This window comes from Chiroxiphia lanceolata, chromosome 11 (genome assembly GCF_009829145.1).
Source record: "Chiroxiphia lanceolata isolate bChiLan1 chromosome 11, bChiLan1.pri, whole genome shotgun sequence".
NCBI lineage: Eukaryota > Metazoa > Chordata > Aves > Passeriformes > Pipridae > Chiroxiphia > Chiroxiphia lanceolata.
Window position 1 is genome coordinate 1,681,213 of NC_045647.1, and position 23,397 is coordinate 1,704,609.

The window sequence follows — 23,397 nt, forward strand, 5'->3', positions numbered from 1 at the left end:
ATGATGCAGTATTTATACCATAATTTCTCTTAAAATCCATGAACTCTCCCCTTTCCTTATACACCAAAATAACCAACCCAGAATTCCCATCACTTCCAACCTGCTGCCAGTGTCTCCTTCTCTTACCAACATGAGAAACACGGCCCAGGTGAGGGACCTCTGTGCTACAGCCAGCACCAAAATAGCTTTGTCCTTGCCAAGTTAATACTTCTAGCTTATAAAGTTGTATTTTCAGAAGCAAAATGAGTCCAACACTGGGTCTTTGTGCAGTGCAGGAGCAAGGCAGCCATATGGCAATCAGCAAGTGACACTCTCCTACGGGGCCATTCCGTATTTCAGGCTACAATGAGCTTAATATAGGCTTAAAGAGACTAAAAATACCCAAATTGTAATTTTGACATGAAGTACTCCAGCTATGTAATTTTAACATAAACACGGAGTTTATTTAACTCTAAAGTCAACAGATGGTATTTAAGTTAAGTTGGCTTTTTTTTATATAGGAACTCTAAAAACAGCAATCAACTGCCTTACCGAGTTTTCAGCTGCTGAATGTCAACATTTTACCCAGAAAATATTAAATACTGCGAGCTAATATGGAAGGAGAGGCTGGCTGGCCTTCTAATTACTCATAATTACCCATCAACCTTCACGTGTAGCAACAGCAGCTCTGTTTGTCTGAGGAATCCCAACGGGTTGATCAGACCAGCAGCTCACGATTTCCCACGTCGAGACATGATGCTCAAGAATTCTGTGCCATTGTTTCAAGGGTCCCATTTTTACGTTGTTCCCACCCAAAATGCCCACTTAGAGCACCGTGACATTTAGCACAGGTTAATGACAGGAGCCTCAAGGGCCACCATGGCTCCAAAGCAGCACCGTGGACACCAGTGCTGAGGGGGACAGACCTTAAGCAGCATTTTGTATAAACCAGACGATGTTACCACCTCCAAAGGAGTCCTGCACATTGATCTTTATGTACTCCCTTGGTGTCTCCCTGTTCATGGCATCCAGTTGATTGGAAATCCTTGCTTAAATCAGGCTGGCTGAGTGCTGATGGTGAAGAGGGGCCCGAGGGTGAACACTCACGTGCAGTTTATTGAGCAGCACGGCGTCCGTGGTGCTGTTGGCTCCTGGCTTTGCTGCCTTCCAGAACTGCTTCTGAGCCGAGTACCGGTTCATGGGACACAGCTTGAACAGGCAATCTATAAAAACAGGGAATAAACAGAGAGATGGCTTCAGCTATTCAAAATTATCTGGGCTTTTGCTGCTAACGCCATCCAAATATTCCAGCGGCAAGGAAGGGTTTATAAACAAATTCTGGAAAGCTCTTGATCAGACAAATGCTTTTTTGAGCAACAGGAATGTTGCCCCATGAATGATTAAAAACTTAACTGCTGCTGCCAACATCTGATGCAAGACCAGAAAATTTATAACTTGTCCCAGTCGAAAACAGTACCAGACTAAAAAGGGAACACGTTCCAGTGCTTTCCCAGGCAAACACATTTGTCTTGGGCACTCTCAGCTTGGAGTTGTTGTCCTTCAGCAGGTACACAATGTCAGGTTGGGGGGCTTTGGTTTGGGGGGAGGGTTTGTTGCTGTTGCTGTCTGTTAAGTTTTTAAATCTAATCCCTTCTATTTCTAGGGAACACGGGACAAAATAAAACAGGAGAAATTCACCTAATAAAGTGACAGCAGCATAAAACCCTCCCAAAGACGAGCCTGTACAAGCACAGCCACTCAGGGCATAGCTCGAGGTGACATCAAACCCCTCAGGGTGTCAGGTTCTATACCCAGTCCATCGACAGTTTATTTAGCATTCTGCCTGGCAAAAGCCAGGAATCACAGCTCATTAGTCTTATTAAAAATACATTTCTGTATTAGAGATGCGAACTTATCAGCAATGAACCCAAATGAGCTGCAGTGACTGTTTCTCCTCCTCACTGTCTCCAAGCAACGGAACACGCAGAAAAATAAATTCAGCTATTCAAAGGCAGCGCCAAAAGTAGCAGCTCAGAAGTTCAACCAAAGTGCCAAAAGAGCCAGGAGGCTGTTCCCAGCCTCTCTGGCAATGACATGGATATAACACTTCAGGCCTAATCCACAGGGCCTTCCTCAAGGGTCCTGGTGTATTCCTGCAGACAATTTGGGAAGCAGGAAAGTGAGGAGAGACTGACCTGGGGGGTTTGTCTTCACTGCCTGGAAAGCAGAGCTGCTCACGGGCTGTCTGGTTAATGAACACTATGGATTCACATCAACCAAAAAGAGAAAAATCCAGTCCTGAAGACAAGCCATCTCAGCTCTGCCAGAGGTTGAGACAGACATTGGTAATTTTACCTCAGGACACCATTTGAGATGGACACGTTCACACTTCTAATGCCTTTCCTAAAGAAAAGCCCCATTTGATGCCACCCTGCCTGTCCAACCCATCCCCAAAGCACACCAGGCAACATCAAACACCTTTCACAGGAAGACAAAGAATCATCAAAAAACAGAAGCTTTGGACTGGGAGAGACCTCAAAGCCCATCCAGTGCCACCCCCTGCCATGGGCAGGGACACCTTCCACTAGCCCAGGATGCTCCAAGCCCTGTCCAGCCCGGCCTTGGACACTTCCAGGGATCCAGGGACAGCCACAGCTTCTCTGGGCAACCTGTGCCAGGGCCTCCCCACCCTCACAGCAGGATGGTCTTCAAAGTCTGTCCTAAAAATTAAACCCACTCCTAACAGGGTGGACAAAGCAGTGGTGGCAGATCGTTGTTTCATCTCAGTGAGGCACTGACTGCCAAGTGGGCTGATCAATCTGTCCCAAACCAGCACAGGGATTCCTGCAGCCTGCCTGGCTGGGGACCAGTTTACCTGTCATACACCAGTATACCGGCCCAGTATACCCACAGAGATATGGAAGGACCTGGGTACAGCACTGGGGCCCTATAACAGTGACACTGGGGACAGACAGAGAGCTGAGGGCACCTGGAAGGAGGTTTAACTGCAGCTCTCCAGAAACACTCACCTCCACTTTGCCACCACCACCCCGAAGCTTCTGAGCCACGAGGGAAGCACAAACCACACTTCCCAGGTTTGCTCTCTTCAACGGCTTCTTCCATTTACATAAAGATGATTCACAGAGATTGACAGCACAGAAGAGATTCAAAAAGCCACTGCGGGCTGGCACTTCAAACTAAGACTGCATTGTAAGCAACACACCAGTTATAAAATTTTCTATTTTTGCTGAAACCATCAGTTCACACAATGACAGCAATTAACACATAGAACTGCAGAGAAGAATTAATTGTATGCTAGATTTAGTCACAGTGAACTTCTTTCCATCCTCTTCAGTCAAGAAAGTTGTCAAGTTAGGCTTAACTTCAAAATTGTTAATGCAAGCAGCCCCCTCTCCTCCCTCAGGCATCAGGAGAGGTCTCCAAGAGTTTGACCTTGTCCGATGCAAGAAGGGAAAACGTAACGTGGTTTTCTTAGCTTTCCATCCCAGTTATAAAGCTACAGATCTAAAACAAACAAGAAAAAGCACACAATATTTTCACTTCTAGTATTTGTTCTATGAAATCTATTTCTGAAGTGGTTGAGAAGTTCAGCTTTCCTTACTCACTTTAACGTGGCCACCGAAGGCTGATTGTTACTGAATGTAGTTCACTGTGGGTCAAACTACATCAACTTTGTGGTCAAACTACATCAACTTTGTGGCCAGAAGACTTTCAGCTCTCCAGGTCTCATGGGCTTCTACGTTTTTACAACATCAAGGATGTGCTACCTGAGCACCATCACGGTCAGGGATGTGCAACACACAGCAGTGGTGACTGTGTAAGATAAACCAACTCTTCCCAGACATGATCCTTATGGAATTTAGGTCTAAGATCCCAAATGAAGCCAAAGCAGCCCAAACCATCGGCTCTCTGCTCTGATCAAAGATTCAGGCAGATTTTAGCCACATAGGAAAGGTGATAAATAAAGCAAATACTGCACAGTAACCACATCTTTTTATAGACTGTTTGTTGAATATTAACCAGGAAGGAATGCATTTTCCTTTCAGATCTTCATGATATCCAGTGAAAAATGGCAGAATTGCACAATGAGTAAGTATAAAAATAAAACACCACGTCACTGTTGATGAAATGATGATACATCAAGCCTGAACACCCAACAAAGGTCCCGCAGGAAAAAGCGATTGCATAATCCTACACCACCCCACCAGGATGATGAATGTTACATGGGCACGTATTAAATGTGCATTTCAACGCTCCCAGGCTAAATCCTGCTCTCCTGTCAGCGATTCCTCTGCATGGAACAAAGCAAGAGGGAGCACGACTGTAACTGCACCACGTGAGGGATGAATGCTCTCCCTGCTGGGACACTGAGATCCCACCGGGGCTCTGCCACCTGCAGCTCCAAGAAACGTCACCAGCAAGGTCTGGCTGTCCCCTGGCATGCACCAGCAGCACAGAGCAGTAGTCAAAACCAAGGATACCGGGAATGCCAGAAAATCCCATGTCCCGAAGTATTCTGGGGTTCAAACTTGCCAGCAACATTATTCCAACTGCAATTCCTTCTCCTCAGTGTTTTTAATTTTCTCTTCTCCCTTTTACATTCCCTTCTCCTGACTAGACCTTACTCTTTTCCTACTCAGCACAGTCTCCAAACTTCCAACCCTTCCTGCCAGTCCAAGCCCAACCAGTCACATTCCCAATGCCCAATTTTTGCTCTCATACCACGATTAAAAACCTGACCAGACTGACCTTTTTCTGTCCTTTTTTTTTTTTAATGGACTCCATGACATGTGAATTTAAGTCACATTGAAGCAGTATGTCAAGATTATTACACTTGTCCAAAATTGCAAATACCAGGTTTACAGGGACTGGAATGATCTGGAGAAGGGAATAAAGCATTCCAGAGCCCAGCCAAGACATCATCACCTTCTTTTACACCAAACTGCCTAGAAATGCATAACTCAAACACTCCCAGCAATTCCAGCCTTCCCTTCAGAGGGTTTTCCCACCTTTTGGGGCATTAAGTGATGTCATTATGTCAATCCTACTGTTGGTACACGAGGACAGCTCAGAAAGCTGCTGCACAGGCACTGCTGACACCCAAAGCTCTTCGTGGTGCCTGTGCTGGGTGACAGCTGGATGCAGCACTGTTACAACCTTCCAGAGGATCCCGGGATGCTTTGGGCTGGAAGCTCATCCATCCCACCCCCTGCCCTGGGCAGGGACACCTCCCACCAGCCCAGGTTGCTCCAAGCCCCATCCAACCTGGCCTTGGACACTCCCAGGGATGGGGCAGCCACAGCTTCTCTGGGCAACCTGTGCCAGGGCCTCCCCACCCTCACAGGGAGGAATTCCTTCCCAATATCCCATCTAACCCTACTCTGGCAGTTTGAAGATCTCCAGCTCAGTTTTCCTCCCTCTGCCATTCCCAAAGTGCCCAATTCTGAAGGATCTGGAAGCACTTTCAGCCCCAGCCCGGCTGGTTGTGTAACCCAGCACTCATCATTTTTTCCAAATCTCCACTGCCTATTTTAAGCATTTAGTAGAAAGTCTTCCCCAACTTTTCTGCAGTTGGAGGAAGCAAGAATCAAATACTTTGTTGGCAACAAAAAGGTGTGTCGGTATTTCGGTTTTTAAACCCAGACTCTACAAGATGCCAACTGGAGAAAGGTAAGAACCAAGAAAAATTACTCCCCCTCACCAAAATCATACTTTAGGGTGCTCTCAGATGAGGGAAATCTATAAAGATGAAGATATTTAAATAAGTCACTTACAAATCCACTGAATATTTAACACCAACACAGCTGTTTCTTCGTTACTTGGAAAAAACCAAACTCCTCTTTGCACAGCAATACTAAAATTAAATGAAAATTAGCAATTCCCTGTTGAAATTTATCAGTTTCTCTTCAGATTTTTCTATACTTAGGTACCTGATATTTTCCCAAGGCCAAAGCCTGCTCATAGGAGAGAAATATGTGGATAGTATCTTTTATTTTAAATATAAAAAAATAGCTGCAATGAGCAAGTAACAGAGCTGGCAATGACAGAAACACTCTGCAAATAGACTTCTTGACTTCATATTTATGAAAGTGCCCAGCTTCAATACACTCACATGGATGATAACACTTCACAGGATGAAGAGTTTATTTATTTAAAGACAAAATGAAGACCTCTTTTGTACTTAAATGCAATATTTTCATGCAGGAGGCCTAGAGAATAATACAAAATGCCTGTGTTCAATCACAGACAGGTTTCACCTCCTCAGAAGCCCTTGGATTACTCCATCATCTATTTCTATACTTGTTCCTCCTGAGATTTAAAATTAATAGATGACAGCCTAAGAGGTTCAAAGAATAAAGAACAAAAGCAGCTACAGAAATGTGTTGATTATCAATCATTCCTGCATTTCCACGAAGAGGGAGAAAAAAAGGAACCTGATCCTCCTGAAAGGCCTCTCTCTGTGCTGAGAAGACATCCTTTCATTTTCAATTTGCTGTGATCAGGCTTTGCTGGGAGCACAGCAGCTCATTTCCAGCAGGGATTTTGGGAGGATCCAGCCCTGCTGCCCCAACGGAGCTCCAGCCACGGCTCCATCCCAGCAGGAAAACTGCCTGAGCCCTGCACGTCCAGCCTGCTGGGAGAACTCGAGTCAAACCCTGCGTTACAAACAGCTCTGCCACTCCACAAGAGGGGAAAACTGAAGCACAGATGAGCAGGGCTGCGATGGAACCCAGAGAAGCTGTGGCTGCCCCATCCCTGGGAGTGTCCAAGGCCAGGCTGGACAGGGCTTGGAGCAACCTGGGCTGGTGGAAGGTGTCCCTGCCCATGGCAGGGGGTGGGATGGGATGAGCTTTGAGGTCCCTTCCAACCCAAACCATTGTGGGATTTTATCCCAAGCCCAAAGGTCTCCCAGCAATCCCATCCCTCTGCAGAGCAGCCCAATCCCTCCAGATTCCAACATGGAACTTGTTACCCGACACAACCCCTGAGGTTTGTGCCGTGGTGACGTCTGTCACCTCCCTGCTGTGCTGCTGCATCCTGGTGTTCCAAGGGCTTTCAGTGCTTTGCTTTTTAAAGCAGAATAAAGGAGGAAAATCACCCTTGCAACCAACATTTAAATACAGAGCCTGCACCATTTGTGATCTAAATATATTTCAATTTTTATGTTAAAATAACCACCCTCAATTCCCATCTGCAAGACACGAGGGTAACCACCCTCCTGTATTATCTTCATTTATGCAAAGTCCCACCAATGGGAATTGCTGCTTCGTTTGTTCAAGCTGTAACAACACAGGAAATAATGTAATTGTTATTAACTTGGGGCTGAGGCATCAAACCAAAGGGAGACAAGTGCAACAATAATTTCAGAGACAGGAAAATTATAGACCTGAGAGGTGGACACTGAATATCAGTACCTGCTAAAGAAACATTAATTAAAAAGCAACGGCTTTTTGGCCACATAATTAATTAGCATACAATTCCACATTACCCTGTTAGTAACTTATAAATAACACAGCATTTTAGATACACTGAAATTTACTGTGGGAAAAGCCGTCCTTGGAATCATGGAAGGGTTTGGGTTGGAAGGGACCCTCAAGCTCATCTAATTCCACCCCCTGCCATGGACACGTAGCTCCAAGGCCCATCCAAGCTGACCTTTCCTCCAGTGTAAGCTGAGCAGGATAAGTTTATTCCAGCAGGGAAGAGCAAACACCTCACTCCTCACCTGCAGGGCACGATCTCGTGAGGTTCTGGACACACTGTCACACCTCAGGGTAAACTCAGAACCAAAGCACAGACAACTCACACCCCACGACCACAATGCCCAAAAAACCACCCAACACTGAGTGGAGAAATTCCCCTTTAAGGGAACACCTTCGGCACCAAGGAGTTCAGGATACACCACTGTTTGTTTTATTTCTCCACGTAACCTCTTTCGTCTCCTTCAACAAGAAAGCTGCTACTCGAAAAGAGAGAAATATTTAGACACTGGATACACAGGCAGCTCCAAAAGGAAACATTTGCAGGAAAGACCAGCTGCTTTTTTCTATCTCTGGTACCGAGGGAAGATGCTGCGTGAAAACACAGAGCCAGAAGGGAGAGCAACACAAGGAGAAAGGAAAAATCCTAAAAAACACATATGCATTTCAGTACAACGTGTCCCATTTGACACCCAGGTTAAAGAAAGCAAGGAAACCATCAGCCTCCTTGTCACCACAATGGGTAAAGTTACCCTGAGTGGGCAAAACAGGCTACAGGAGACCTGGAAGGCAGAAAACAGGGAGCTGCCTCAGAGAAAGCTGTAAAGGACACAGTGAATGCTCCAGGTACCCTTGGAAGGAACAGTCTAATTTAGGGACACAATGGATAACTTGGACCAGGAGAAACTACTTGAGAATAATCTCTCTAGAAATTGCCAAAGCACCGCGATGGCTCCTGGTGAGTCACAAATACAAGCCAGAAGAAAAACCTCTCAGTGCTGAGGAGAGGGGGAAGGAGAAGGAAACAATCCTTACAAGAAGAGTTCACACTTGCACACATCAATTTGGGCTAACCCAGGATCCCAAGAAAGCCACAGGCTCCAGTGAGAGTTTTTAGTCTTAGCTTCACCTCTGGTCCAGCACAAAAACAAACCCCTGGACTAGAGGCCAACCAGGCCAAGAGGTAAATTCAAAGGCCAACTCCTTCTCTCTGCCACAAGCCCTGAAACTCAACTTTTACACACTACAAAGAGAAGGATTTGTACTTTACACAAAGGGAACTCAGCAAACTGATGTGCATAGGAGTTGCAGGAGCAGTTTTAAGTAAACTCCTGTGGCTTTCAGCCTTTGTCCCAGGTTTGAGAACTGGACCCCTGACTCAGGAAACCATCCTTATCTCACTTTTCATAGTTTCCATTACAAATGTCCCTGCAAGGCACTATAACACGATTCTCAGGACATTCTTCCTCAGAATCTTTGGGTCTTTTCAGTCTACACTTTACCCCAGTAGTAAACCAAAGCATATTCATTTTCTGGCCAAACTTCATTTTATTTCAGCTGCTCGCCCCTTGAATTTCTTTTTCACATTTGCTCCTTCACTTGTTCTTGCTTTTCTGGATTAAAGTTCCTGCAGAAAATGGGGCAGGAAGTGGGGGTAGGAGGCAGGGAAAACTTGGACAGTCCAAGCACAGGAAGAACAAGGAAGATCAAATTTCAAACCCCTCTGGAAGTGTCAGTGTTGACCAGCATGGAAAGAATACAGTTGTGCTGTTAGAGCTGACAGGACTGAACAGCATAATAGGAGTTATTTCTGTTTAAGAATGTTCTGTGTATATGTTATAAGAAATGAGCCACCACAGCATCACACAAAAGAAAAGGCACATTTTTCAGCTGTTCAACAAAGTTATTCAGTTTTCAGCTCTGAAACACATTTGGCTTTAAGAGAAACCAGATTGCCAAAAAAAGATACAGGGCCTTTAAATAAATATTTGATAACGTTATTGAGGTCTAATTTGGAAGAATGGAAGAAATAATAAAACTGAACTCAGTGCTTCCATTTTTCTTGCACTAATGAAGCACTTGGGATCCCTTCCCTGAAAGGATTATTTGTTTCTCTCCTCCTGCACCAGGTGCCATCCTCCTGAACTCCAGGCCCACTGCCTCCTGCAGAACTGCCACATCCACAGGTTCCCAGGGTTGGCAGCCCCAAGAGAGCTTCCTGAGCTCATCCCTCCCTCCCCCAGGCAGAATTAGCCATGGCTGCTCCATTCCTGACACAGCTCCTGAACTCATCTCTTCCAGAGCTCCACTATTTCTGCATCTAACCTATTTATTTTCACAATGTAACCTCGCAACTCCCTTCCCTCTCCACATGGGGATGCAAAGGAGAACTTCTCCCTCTCCCAGCAGCATCTGCAGACTCCTCTGTCCCACAGCTACCGAGGTGCCAAACTCTCAGTGGTGTTCCTGACCATTTCCCTCCCCATCGGTTCGTATCCCTCGGGAAGCACGAGGTCCTAAATAAAAAACTTCACTTGAGGCTCTGCCAGGAAGTAAAACTGGAAAAAATAATTACCCTGTCTTTTGGCAATGTTTCTTTTTATATATTCCAAGGCAGCAGTTGCACTTTTTGTCACAGCACAGCACTGACGACTCCTATTCCACCCGTGATTCCCGCAGTCCCCGACCCTTCCCGTGGCACTGCCAGGTGCCCATCCTCCTCCTCCCTGGATGCAGCCAGCTAAGAGTGGTCTTGGAGAAGCTCTGAGTGAATTGCCAAGCTGGAAGAGAAGCCTTCCTTCCTCTGGAGGGCTCACAGAGCACAGTCAGCTGTGGGAGATGCCGTGAGCAGCCACAGACACCCGGTGCCATGCGGGCAGCACCGTGAGGTGAGAGCTGCCACAGATGCCCAGACTTCCACAAACTGCCTTAATAAAGCAAAGATAAATGCAGAAAGCCCAGACCTGCCTAATTACAGGAAGAATCACGGTGGAGTTGAACAGAGCAGAGCCCTGCTGCCCAACTGCCCTGCAGTGCCAGGTAAAACACCACTGTCCCCATCTGTCCCGAGTCCAAAAGCTTTATTCCTTGCTTTCTGCTCCTAGGCTTGGCTTGAGTCTTTCACCTCACTAAGGCCTCTCCCTCTCTCTACTTTAAACAGTCCCCATCCTCTTGGCAGGGGCCCAGAGATGCTCTTGCTGAGGCCTATCCAGTGATGCTGCTCAATCTGTCCAAGCTCCCTCCGCCGCCACTTCCCTCCCCGGGAACAGAGCATGGAAAACGCCAACAAATCACGCAGCTAATTAAAACCTGGCCTCCCTAACGCAGGCCTAGCACTGAGGGCTGCACTCTGCTCGGCACTTTAATGAGCAGATTACGCTGACAAGGTACATACAGACTGTAAACACGAGTTCTGCCATATATTGCCTCTGCAGCAGCAAACCAGCACATTGCAGGAGGGAATAAAACATCCAAGCACTTCCACAGAGTGTAAGATTCCAGCCTGACAGCACCCAGGAGTTAAGCTATGCCAGCAGCGCTGCTGGAACACAATCCATGGCTTTAGAGATCAAAAATGAAAGTGGAAAATAGTCCCTAAACCAGTAAAACAGCCCCTTCCAGGAACGGCTGGAGGGCTGTGTGTTACCAAATAAGGGAAGTGAGCGCTGGGAGCCAAGGCAGCACAGCCACGCTGGATCCGGAGCGCAGACAGCTGGAGAATGGGAAGGGGAGCAAGCCAGCTTCCCTGGGCTGGACTGCAAATGGGAAGAACAAATGTTCCAGGGCCATGAGCGGAAGCAGATCCTGCCAGCAGAGGCCTGGAGCCCTTCGTCCCACAGGCAGCACCTTTCCCCTGGGCTTGGAGGAGTCATCCTGCAGGCAGGACATTCTCCCTGGGGTTTGGGGGTTTGTCCCACAGGCAGGACATTCTCCCTGGGGTTTGGGGGTTTGTCCCACAGGCAGGACACTCTCCCTGGGGTTTGGGGGTTTGTCCCACAGGCAGGACATTCTCTCTGGGGTTTGGGGGATATTAATGCAATGCTGTCACTGCAAACAGGCACCTCATCCCCAGAGCTGGTATCAAAACAAACACACACTGGAGGGGCACCTGCCATCACCTTCAAGTGCTTGGCACCAGAGCCAAGACAAAGCCCAAATCCTGGGAGTGCATCCAGTATCCCTGAGGGACATATTTCACCTCTGCACAGAGCTGCCAGTGTGCTGCTACACCAGGACAAGCACAACGAGGAGTTACTAAAGGGAAACTGTTCCTTTTTCAACTTCAGAACAAAGTGAGTTGTTTTCTCCTCTCTTTTTTAAAGGCATGGATGTCATTCTGTTTATTTTCTCCTGCTCTACTACTTCACTGTCTTGCAGAAATAAAAAGAAGTAGAACATGCTCTCATCCATCTCAGGGATGTTTCATGCAGGCTCCAAGTGTGAGCCTTCTGCAGAATAAATGCTCTGTTAACTTGGGGTCTATTTTCCACCAGAAGAGCAGATTCTCTGACTCCTCAGTTTATCCCAACTGGTATAAACTCAGTTTATACCCCTGGAACATGGACAGTAAGAGCCCACAGGGACACCAACACTTCATACACTAAATCACAGATTTAAATCATACCTCTACAGAAAACCATTGGTTTCATTTCTTTAACTCCCTGTCCAATGTGAAGCAAAGAAGTTTGGGTTTAGGTGCTGTAATTGCACATGGCAATGCCTCTCTTATTCCCCTGAAACATTTGAGGAAAAAAACGACCAAAAGCCCCCTTTATGCTGATACCACAGTGAGAATATGCAAGCAACTGCCCTTGAGGCTTCTCAACCCTCTGTCACAGCAGCTGCAGCAGCCAAAATAAGGGCTCACCTGCCCCTCAGGTGCCCCACTCCTGCAGGATTTGGTTTCTAACCTGCACTCCCTCCCTGCAGTCACACAGTCACTCCACCCAAGCCAAGCCAGGGGTACCCAGCTGTGTTCCATCCTGAACTCCCCTCACTTCCTAACCCAATTCACCTTCAAACCCACAACATTTACCAGTCATTGAATTTCAAAGCCCATTAATTGCTGCCTTCTCGGGGCTGTGAGAACTGACAGCTCCATTCATGTCTGTCCCCTCTCCTGCAGCTGCCAGGAGATGAGCAGGTCTGTGCACTCCTGTGGCCTTGCAGCCACAGCTGGGCAGCCTTCCCAGAGTGTTGAATCTGCTGGGAAACCAGAGGGGAAGAGTGATGATCAAACCTTTCCCATCACTGCAACACAGAGAACATTCTTCCTGAATTGCTCCTTGAGGTGGAAGTGGGATGCAGCCCTTGGAGCACGACACAAATGCACCTGGACTGTCAAAAGGGACAGTGCCCAACTCGCCCTCGAGGCATGACCACTGTCACCTCCACACACCTCCAGACCTGGGTTTGGGGCTGGAAAGTCTAGAAATAAAATTAATTCATTCAAATCGCTTCGTGCTACAGCCATTTAAAAAAATTTCCTTTTCCATAAAGAACAATAATTAGGTATTTTTTTTCTGTTTTAAGCCATCTTTCAAGCTGCCTTACTGATGTAATAACACATCAATCAGTGAGGGAGAAAGCTGGATTCAGAAGTGATGGATGGGCTGGTGAGAACTATTAAATAACACCAGCTGCATCACTGAACCATCCTACACTCACATCCACCCGGAGTCAGCAAACACAGTCGTCCTGGCTCACAAACACCACCTTTGCCAGCAGCCTCAGAGCAGAAATAACCTTCCAAGTTCAGAAAAATGCACTGAAGTCTTCTTTTAACATTGTCTGCTCCTGTCCCTTCTCTTCCTCCATTTGTTTCAATCACTGTCTTTATTTCCAATTATTATTTGTATCATAACTGCATTAAAAGTGTTCTCTGGCTGCGTCAGTTGGTCCAGCTTCTGCTTCCAGACCTACGTCAGGTTTGTGCCTTGACTTTCAGGATTTCAGGTTTCAGATTAATTTAATCAGGTTTCAGATTGATTTTCCTTTTCTACACAAAATCCTGGCATTCAGAAACAGCAGAGGCAATTAAAGAAACCCTGATTCTATCCAACAGATTTGACAATATCCATGTGCAACTGTTGGCCTGCAGAGCAGGATGGAGCCTGGTGGATTGCAAGTGTTCCCAGTGTTAGAGAGGGTCAGAAAATAGACCCAGAAATAAAGACTATTTTGGCAAATCTCAAATGAAACCCAGACACAGGCTTCATCATGAAAAGTGCCAATTGTCCTGATTAAATATCTGGACCTCATTCAAACTGGCACAAGCAAAACAAAAATTCCCCCCAAAACAAACACCTGAGGATATGGACCTTATGTGAAACAAAAATCTATGTGACAAAGAGGAGAAAAGCTGATTAGCTGCATTTCTGTGAGCTTTTAGATCTGGATGAGCACTTGGGATTTTCCTCATGGACTTTCCCCTTTACCAAGTCACTCATGGTATGAAGAGGAAGCCACTGGAAGCAGTGGGGTAAGTTCTGTCTGCCACGTCTCTGGATTTTTAGAAGGTGAACTTCAAGATACCAACCATGTCTTCTCTTTGCCCATTGGAAATATTCCAGAAGTCTGCTACTTTTCCATTCAAATCCACATTAGGTATTTCCAGAACAAATCCATTATTTTCCTGCTAAAGATCAGAGCACTAACAATACTACACATTAAGTTAAATGAAACACCCTTTTTAGAGAAGGATTATGAGACTTCACCAAAAGACACTGCCTGGTACAAACTCAATCAACTGTATTTCCATGATTTTCATCTGCAATAGAAACAGAGAACTATTAATGACCTGAAGTGGTCACTGGTGCCCTGTGGCATTCCAATGAGAAGTTTTCCCCTCCTGGTCATTCAAAAAGCTTTGAAGGTTTTTACAAGGTGAAGCCATTGAAGGTGTGGTTAAAAATGTCACAAAAACTCAATGTTTGAAGAGAAAGAGATGAGCTGCTGCAGGACAGGGCACTGCAGAGCAGAGTTTGAGCCAAAATGTTTCTATAATACTCTGAGAATGACCACATTTCTTCTCTAAGGAAATCCTGAGGCTGGGATTGTGATGGCAGGTCAGAGCACATGTGCTGTGGAGGGAGGGTACAGCAGAGACTTTGCATTCCAGCCCTGAACTTGCACTACTACAAACACTGCCAAATACCCTAATTTCCATGCACATTATCTCCATTTCTTTGCTATAACATGTCTTTAAAGTTGTCATCAGCCAGCCCACGCTCTCAGACATGGTGTCCCACGTCTGGGGACACAAATGACCGCTAAAATCAGAAAGCTTTCAGCCTTCACTCAACTGACTGACTTCAAAAACTCCAACCTTGCTCCAGAGAACAAGTTTTCCTTGTCAAACACGCCCATGTGGTACTCTTACTAATAAATACACCCAAACAGCTGCTGAGTAGAAGCCTTAAGCCATATGCCTCTCATGTGTACAAATCAACTCTTGTTTTTTGCTAAAAATGCTTAAACTGAGACTGCTGATATACCCACTGTGATGTAGCAGATGGATCCTTCAGTTCAGCAACAGAACACCCTTTGCTCTACTCCAATGGAATCTCATGAAGGAACTATCCCTGCAGCCTCCATTTTTAAGGTCTAGTAGATTAATGAGGAAAGTTTTCAGAAATAATTAAAAAAAGGGTAACAAAAATGGGTCAAAATTATTGCAACAGAGAGATGCCAGAAAGAATTTCATGGAATCACAGAATGGCTTGGGCTGGAATGAACGTTAAAGCCCATCCCGTGCCACCCCCTGCCACGGGCAGGGACACCTTCCACTAGCCGAGGTTGCTCCAAGCCCTGCCCAACCTGGCCTTGGATACTTCTAGGGATATATCCTATTACACTCATCCTTGATCTCTTGCTTCCCCGGTTTTCCACTTCCTAATGCACGGGAGTGGTTGAGGAGCACTTCTTTCATCAAACCTTCAGTCACCCCCATGACTGACCACTATGTTATATTTTCAACAAGAAGCAAGAAAAGGGGTTGTCCAATTGCCCACTGGTGTCTCGTGTAATTCCACCCCTGCATCCAGCCCTGCACTGTCAATTTGTTGCTCTGTGGGGATAAGACCAATAGGAAAAAGCCTCCCAGTCCATGGTAAATGAGCCTCAGTCAGCACACAGTCACCCAATATGAACTGCAGGAACACTGACCTCATGAGGAGAGACAACACACACACACACACCCCCCCAGCTGGCCAGGCCATCCCTGTATTCCAGGTAAAGCAGTGTTGCTTAATTATCAACAAATCTGTCATGAAAGCTAGACTAAAAATCTGCAGATAACTTTTAAAGAAGTCACAGAGTTCTGCACATCCTTGAAAGCCACACTATCTAAGAGCAGCACTGGTCTCAACAGTGCAGAAATGCACACAGGATGGACAAGGCACTCAGCTAAAACCACAGGCCCATGAGGAGCCACCGTGCCCAGCAGCTCTGTAACTTCTTCCCTAACCATGGGGAGAAAGCAAATTCCCTCACTTCAAAGCTCCACCCTTCCCTATGTGCCACCAGAGCTCTTCCCCAAGGAACGCACACAACGCCTGACAGCAAGAAATTCCTTGGATTGCTTGCAGGAGCAGCCTTCATGTGTTATCCTCCCCCATCCCTCCCAGAGTGGCCCTAAAGCAGCTGGTTCCTGCCCACTCCCACCCCACGCTCTCCTCCATGGCAACACTTCCCTGCACCACCAGGGAACACAGAGAGAAAGGAGGACGGGATTGTTCCCGTGTCCTCGGCTCGAGCAGCAGCACCACCGTCCCCAGGAATGGCTGCAGAGCAGGATGGCCACTCCAGCAATCCCCTCCCAGGCAGCAGTTCCAGCTGGGAGCTTGCTCTGGTTCCATGGGAGTCTCCAAATCCCAGCCTGGCAGCTGGCACAGAAAACCCACCCAGGGCTCAGCCCCACAAAGCTCAGCCCCAGACTGTCAAAGTCCTGCAGATCCCTGTGTCCTATGGAAAGGTTATTCCATGGAGCACCTTCCTTTTCTAATCACCACAAACATCTAGTCCTTAGCATCTATTCCTACCACCTCAAGCTTCTGCCTACTAAATAGGGATAAAAAGATTATTGCAGCCCAACCACACTGAGGAACAGCCCGAGTTCCTCCCTGTGCAATCTGCTAGTTCTAGTTCAGGTGTATTTACTAGTTCAGGTGTATTTACTAGTTCAGGTGTATTTACTAGTTCAGGTGTATTTACTAGTTCAGGTGTATTTACTAGTTCAGGTGTATTTACTAGTTCAGGTGTATTTACTAGTTCAGGTGTATTTACTAGTTCAGGTGTATTTACTAGTTCAGGTGTATTTACTAGTTCAGGTGTATTTACTAGTTCAGGTGTATTTACACAGGTTTGGCTCAAAAATTCCCTCTGATATATTGAAAAGCAGCTCTCACCAGGTCACCTCACAAAAGCTCTGTCCAGAACCAGCTTTTTCCATGCCATCCACACCATTCCCAAGCCAGGAGCCTGAGGCCATAAAACCCAGCCCAAGGCAGGCTCTGCCCTCCAGAACATGCAGTGTTGTAGAGAGTAACACAGACTTCACCTGAAAACAAAAAATCTAGATAAACTCACCTTTGCACTTGCAAAATAATAAATATTTATATACAACTGTTCTCCTTTCTACTCACCAATATTAGGGCACTATGCCTTTACACTTGAAAAATCTAAATATTGAGAGTATGTTTAAAATTAGCACGGTGCAAAAGGTACTGCCAGTGAATTACCCACCAATAAAAACTGTCCTTGGAGGCGGAAGAAACTCTTAGAGCTTCCAACACACACCACAGAGCAGATATTCAAAGGAGCTGAGTCACTGTGGTTTTCTGAAATGAGCCTTTAACCACGACTTGAAGGATGGAACACTGACAGGCACTTCAAAATCTCTGAGAGATTAAAGTTTTTCTTTTAAAGTTACTGAGTTTTTAAGTCTGAGGCTGCAACTCATTTCCTGACACTTTTTTCCCCCCTTTTATTTTTGGTTTTTGAATACTTTGATATCTAGCTCCCAACATGATGTTTAACTTCACTCCTGACTCAGACATCAGAGCAAGGACCAGGCTCACCAGACTTCTAAAAACCCAGAGCAGACAAGCAAATCCAGTAGTTTCTGCATAGAAAAGGTACAAGAAAGAAAACAGAAAATGTAAATACTGGGAATAGCTGAAGGGAATGCAAGGTACAGCAAGATGGAATTAATTCAGTGTGGGATGCAGAGAGCTCTGCCCAATCCCTTCCCAGGTTTAGGCAGGAACAAACCCCAGTGAAGCACCACAAAGATCCTCACAAAGGTTTAGAGCCATCAGGTAGGAAACTTTAACACAAAAACCTGAAAGGAAGAAATGCCTGCAAACAGAAACCCTCTGTCCCTGGAAAGTGGCTGAAAACAAGAACCAATCTTTCTGACTTTTTTTTCCCCTCAAGAACTTTCAGTTTTCTCCAAGGTCTTCGTTGGTGCCTCTTTTTTTTTTCTGTTGAATCTCAGAAAATGAAAAACTTGAATATATTCACATTCTTTCTCAGTAAGGGATTCTTGGAGAAGTTACAAGAATAAAATATCTTCTCCTGTTTAATTCTGAACATTCAGTTTTACTCATCAGTGTGAAGAAGAAGAGTCCCACATGGACTCCCCAGCTCCTCCAAACCCTGCTGAGGGCTTCCCTCTCTTCCTTATTCCACTCTCTCTCCCCCCATTCCTTCTCCTTCCCTATTTAATGGGTGCTGCCTTGGGGTGCAGAGGGAATTGTGACACTCCCCTGGAAGCACATCCTGAAATGAGCTCAGCCTCAGCTCAGCTGCAGGGTTTCCTCTCAGTCAAACACTTCATAGAGCAAAAATCTAATTGCATTTGTTCCCTTTATGGCTTTCTCTGCTGCTCATCCGCCTTCAAGGTCCTCACAGCTCAGCATGGGGGGTTGGGAAGATTGAACAGCTATTGTGAAAAAAAAGCTTCTGATCTTCCAAGGGAACTCCAGCTAAATATTAAAAAATAAATATGGAAACATCCCCTCAATTTTTTGCATTAGATACAAATTAGAAATTAAATGTCAGCCGTAATATTAAGATTGAAAGAAGCTGATGTGAAATATTAGTGGATATTCCTAACATAAGCTACTACAATTAACTATAAAATAACCTATATATAGTGCACTCCTCCTGTAATATTTATTTGTACATATGTAAATATGAAACTGTGAGGAGAATATAAGACAAATAAGCTGTTAAACTGCAAATTGTTCTCTGCGGGCAAATTCTGATCCCAACACAGAGTTATCATCTGTCAAGTTCCCCAAATCTTCACAAAACACAGAAACTTTCAGCACATGACTGATTGCATATGGAAGAAATTATATCTGGAATTAAACCTTGCAGATCAGACTCGAAGGATCTTCTGCTCATTGTCATTCTTCATGACCAAGGCCTGACGAGGAGTGGGAGGATGGAAATTCACCACTTATTTTAAAACTTGTCAATAATAACCCAGAACATTATCTGTAAAATCTATACTGCCTTCAGATTTTCCTTCCAATCCCTAAGCCATGTGCTTAGGGTGCTGCCATTCCTGCTGGGAGAGGATGGATTTCCATTCTCCAAACCAAGCACACACAGTCCCACTTCCATTGTCAGATTCTCCTACATCAGCCAGCAATGACAGAACTCTGATTTCCCAGAAAAGCTTGGTAAGTGAGTTACTCTTACAGGACCTCAAGTTCTGATCAGCTTTTGTGGCAATCACATGAGACAAATTATCTGCTTTTTAATCAATGAGGAAAAGGCACTTTGGAAGGGCAGAACTGAATAAGTCACCACAACCCCCAGCAAAATCACACGTTCGTGTCTGCTCCAAAAAGCAGCTTTCAATACCAACATTAACACACAAGTGAGAAGTCAAAGTCTTGCTTTTGCCAAGAACCACCAGTTAAAATGCCATAAAAATACTGTGGTTGAGAAAGGCTCTGCCTGTGCTGAAGTTTTGTGACCAAGAAACATCACAGATCCACCTCCTGGTCCTTCAGCCTTTGTCTGAGGTCTGTGGTGCTGGTAAATCAAAGCCCTGAGCCTGGACTGGTGGAGCATTTGCCAGATCAGCACTGCAACTCCTGCTTCTGGGAGGAGTTTGGGAACACGCTGACGTCAAAGCCAGCTCAGCCCTCCCTGGTCCCTTCATCCTGAGCTCCAACAACTTCCCCTCACATTTGCAGAGAGGGGACTAAACTCCTCCTCTTCCCACAGAGGTACCGGTTACATTCCAGTAATACTCAGATTTATCCCTGTTTCTTTGACAGTAAAACGCAGCTCTATGGCAGCAGGAGCAGCTGTGGACTGGAATCCTTAACCCAAACCAACCCAGAGAGCTCTGGGCCACCACCAGCCCAAACTCTGCCTCCTGGGGCCGCTTAAAGCCAAGTGGTGCTGGGTGGACATCACATGCTGCTCCAAAGGGGAGGGAAGGGATTTTTGTAGCCCTAGCTCAGATTTTTTCCTTTTCAGGATGGCTGCTCCCTCATCCAGCTCCCTCACTTCCTCATGCCTGCGAGTTCTGTGTTTATTTTTTTCCTTGGATAATTTTTAACCTCGACAAATAGAAGGGTTGACATTCACCGAACGCAAGGTCTAAGTGCCACCAGATTGCTTTTGCACAGCACAGCTCCCCAGAGCCTTAATAAAACCCAGCTCGGGGAGAATTTGTTCTGTCAAAGCAGGGAGGATCCTGCAGCAGCATTTTCAGCAGTGTCACTGCTTCTCTGCTGTCAGCAGAGCTCGGGGTGATTTCTGACTCTGAAAATCTGACTGAGAGCTCCAGAAAGGCTCTGCAACCACCACACGAGGAGTTATGTTTTCACTGAACTCCTGTACATGATGTAATCAGAACAGATGATAATTGCCAACACCCAGAACTCGGGGCTGACTGTTTTCACAAATTAGGAACGAAGGAAGTGTTGCCCCTCACACATAAGTCCCTCTCTGACTGAATAGCTGCTCATTAGAATACAATTTTCGAGGCACGCAGTGCTCAGAGTCAATCTGTAATGTCTCACTCATGTGAGACATAAGGCTTCTTTTACACATTTCTTAGGGGCCACTCAATGCTAATCCAGGATTTTTGCAACTCCCTCCCCCCAACCAGCCAGTTGCCAAGCAAGGGAACAAACAGACATTTCCCAGTTTATTCCTAAAGAACCAGTAAGGTGCTTTCCAAGGCAGACCTCAAAGCAGCAAATTCCTTTCTGGATGGTAAAAAAAAAAAAAAAAAAAAACAACCAATGCAAAGCAGTTTTCAGAGACAAGAACCTTCACCAACAGCTCACTTGTCTCCTGGCATTTGGATCACAAACTTTAAAGTTATGCAGGAAAGACTGGAGGTTTTTCTACAGACAGGCCCCAAATCACAGGGAGCTGGAGGGATCAGCTAGGGGTGCTCTGAAGGCAGCACTCACTGAAGCAGAGAGCTCACACTCAGGTGTTGACACACTAAGCACTACACTTCATCTTGAAAGAGGAATCCAAATCCTGCAAGGGGAAGGACAGGATACTCCAGCAGCAGTGTGGGAGGGGAGGAGGATGTGAGTGTCACAGCCTGTTTGCTGAAGACACCTGGCAAGGTCTGGCTCTCCCAACAGCACAGTTTTAAGGCTGGCTGTGCTGGCAGCCTCATTATTTTCCTTCTGACTGCTCTCAAACACAAGTACTTACAGCTTTACTTCCCTGAGACACCACTGCTGCAGTCAGGGCTCTTGCTCAGTGAACAACAGGCTGCCCTAAAAATGAGAAGTGAAATTATTTAACTTGGGTTCCTCTTTGACTAATGACTTCCATGTGGCACTTGGACACGGTGCCTGGAAGGCCTCCTTTGGTGTGGGTACTTAGCCCTAAACTGAAAGTATTTTTGAAATGGAACTGCTTTCAAAATATAAAGGCTCATTTTTTAAATAAAATAAACCGAAGGTTTTAGTGTAACTTAACTGCTACTGCAAACAGCACAGAACCTCACTCTGCCCTAAAAGCAAGAGATGTGAGATGATACAGAACAGACTCTCTGAGGAGTCTGACACAGATTAGCTCCTGAGGGGTGTCACAGTGCATTCACCTCTGAAAAATGAAGCACCCTCTGAGCACAGCAAGTCAAGGGGTGAGAGGAAATCAAACCTGGACACAGAAAAATGCAAAGGGGAAAGAACCTGAGGAGCCTGGTATGATTCCCTAATGCTCACTGGGGAAGGCAGAAAAACAGAAACCCTGAAGCATCAATGCTGATCTGAGTGTGCAGTGGAAGATCCAAGACTATGGATCACACATCCCTGTGACTGTGCTGTCCCAGGAATCATCACAGCAGGGAGAGCCAGGAAGATGTACCTGAGACAGCTCAGCTATGGAAGCATCAGCACCTTCCAGGGGAGAAGTGTTTCTGTGAATCAAACTCAGCTGTTTGTCACCCCACACACCCAGGACTGTCCAGAGCTCAGTCCTGGGGAAGGCATTAAGTGAATTACAGTTGATTTTGACTAATTACAGGCATTTTTAACCTTAACTGCAAGGAGAGGTGACGATTCCTTGGTAACCTGCTCTGGCTCACAGGAATGCTGAGAGCTACCAACAAACTGGGGAGCATCACTGAGATGCCCCTTGTCTAAATCTTCCTCCCATGTATTTGGGCCTCTCAAGCACCAAGTGGTAATGGAACACAGCTCCACAGAACCTCAGTTCAGTTCAAGAACAGACAGCTCACCCAGTATATCACGTATTTTTTTATATTAATACCCAAATAACCAACTTGCACATAAGAAAACAATAACTCATCACAGCTCCCATATTGTCAACAATCAATCTTTGGCTCAAACCACAGTTTGATACAACCTCACTCAAGGCCAGGTCAGTGAGCCTTGGGCACAATAAATAACCCTCTCATTCAGGTGTTCTGGACTGGCAGCAGTATTTTACACACCAGCCTTTACCAACCAGTCTCTGATTCTCTCCCTTTGATTGATCAGCACTTCTGATAACCAGTGAACAGCTAAAGATGTTCCCAACACCTGGGAGATTGCTGCCCTCACAAACAGCTTTTTTTTTTTTCCATGAACTTCATGACTTTCTCCATCTGTTTGCATCCTTCTATATGAGCAAGACTCGTTCCCCTGCAGAGCCCTCAGGCTGTGTCAGCACAGCACCAGCTCTGGAGTTTATCTGAAGGTCCTCTGGAAGCACCTGGGATTGATGAGACTCACCAACACTTGGATCTTCCCAGCTCACAGAACACACTCTGAGAGCCTTCAAAAGCAACAGAACAAAAGAGATGGAGAAGAACCCAACAGTTGAGCCACCCTAAATATTAAGCAAGGCACAAATTTTAATAACTTTGCTGTATTAAAAAATATGCACCAATGTCACCCCACCCCCACAATTCATCAAGGCATTTCACTCCCTTGGGCTCTTGTGACTAAGTATAATATTTCATTAAATATCCTGTTCATACTGGCTTATGTACTAGGGAACACACTAATTTTAGAAAACTGATTAGCTAGTTCTTTCTAACCGAATGTTATTGTAGCTAAGGTCAGATTTTGCTCTGAAACTATGGCAACAAAGCCACAGTACTCCTTTGTCTACAAGGTTGGGGTAGGTTTATTAACAGAACTGTTCTACTTAATAGCTCAGCACTGCTTTTTGGCAATCCCTGCCTTGATCCTACCTGAAATACCCTCCGCTTTCCACAGGGGAAAAGGCTCAGAGCTGTAAGAGTTGAGAAGGGATGAAACGTTCAAACCAGCATTTTGCTTATTTCTTCATTTTTGGGACCCTGACACCACAGCAGCACCTTCCCCCCTTGCCCTGCACGGAACTACAACCCACATTTTCAGATGGGCAAACAAAGTTCAAGCTTCTCACAGATCAAACTTCTCACTGG

At 45.7% G+C, this 23,397-nt stretch overlaps 1 protein-coding gene across 12 annotated transcripts in view; it reads right to left on the reverse strand.

Moving 5' to 3' along the window:
- ITPR1 (inositol 1,4,5-trisphosphate receptor type 1) overlaps positions 1 to 23,397 on the reverse strand; it is a 163,091-nt gene that overhangs the window by 113,560 nt on the left and 26,134 nt on the right. For all 12 annotated transcript variants that reach the window (XM_032699514.1, XM_032699524.1, XM_032699518.1 and 9 more), the window contains one exon: positions 1,087 to 1,202. In XM_032699514.1, the coding sequence (XP_032555405.1) occupies positions 1,087 to 1,202 (116 nt within the window). The remainder of the gene's footprint in view (positions 1 to 1,086; positions 1,203 to 23,397) is intronic.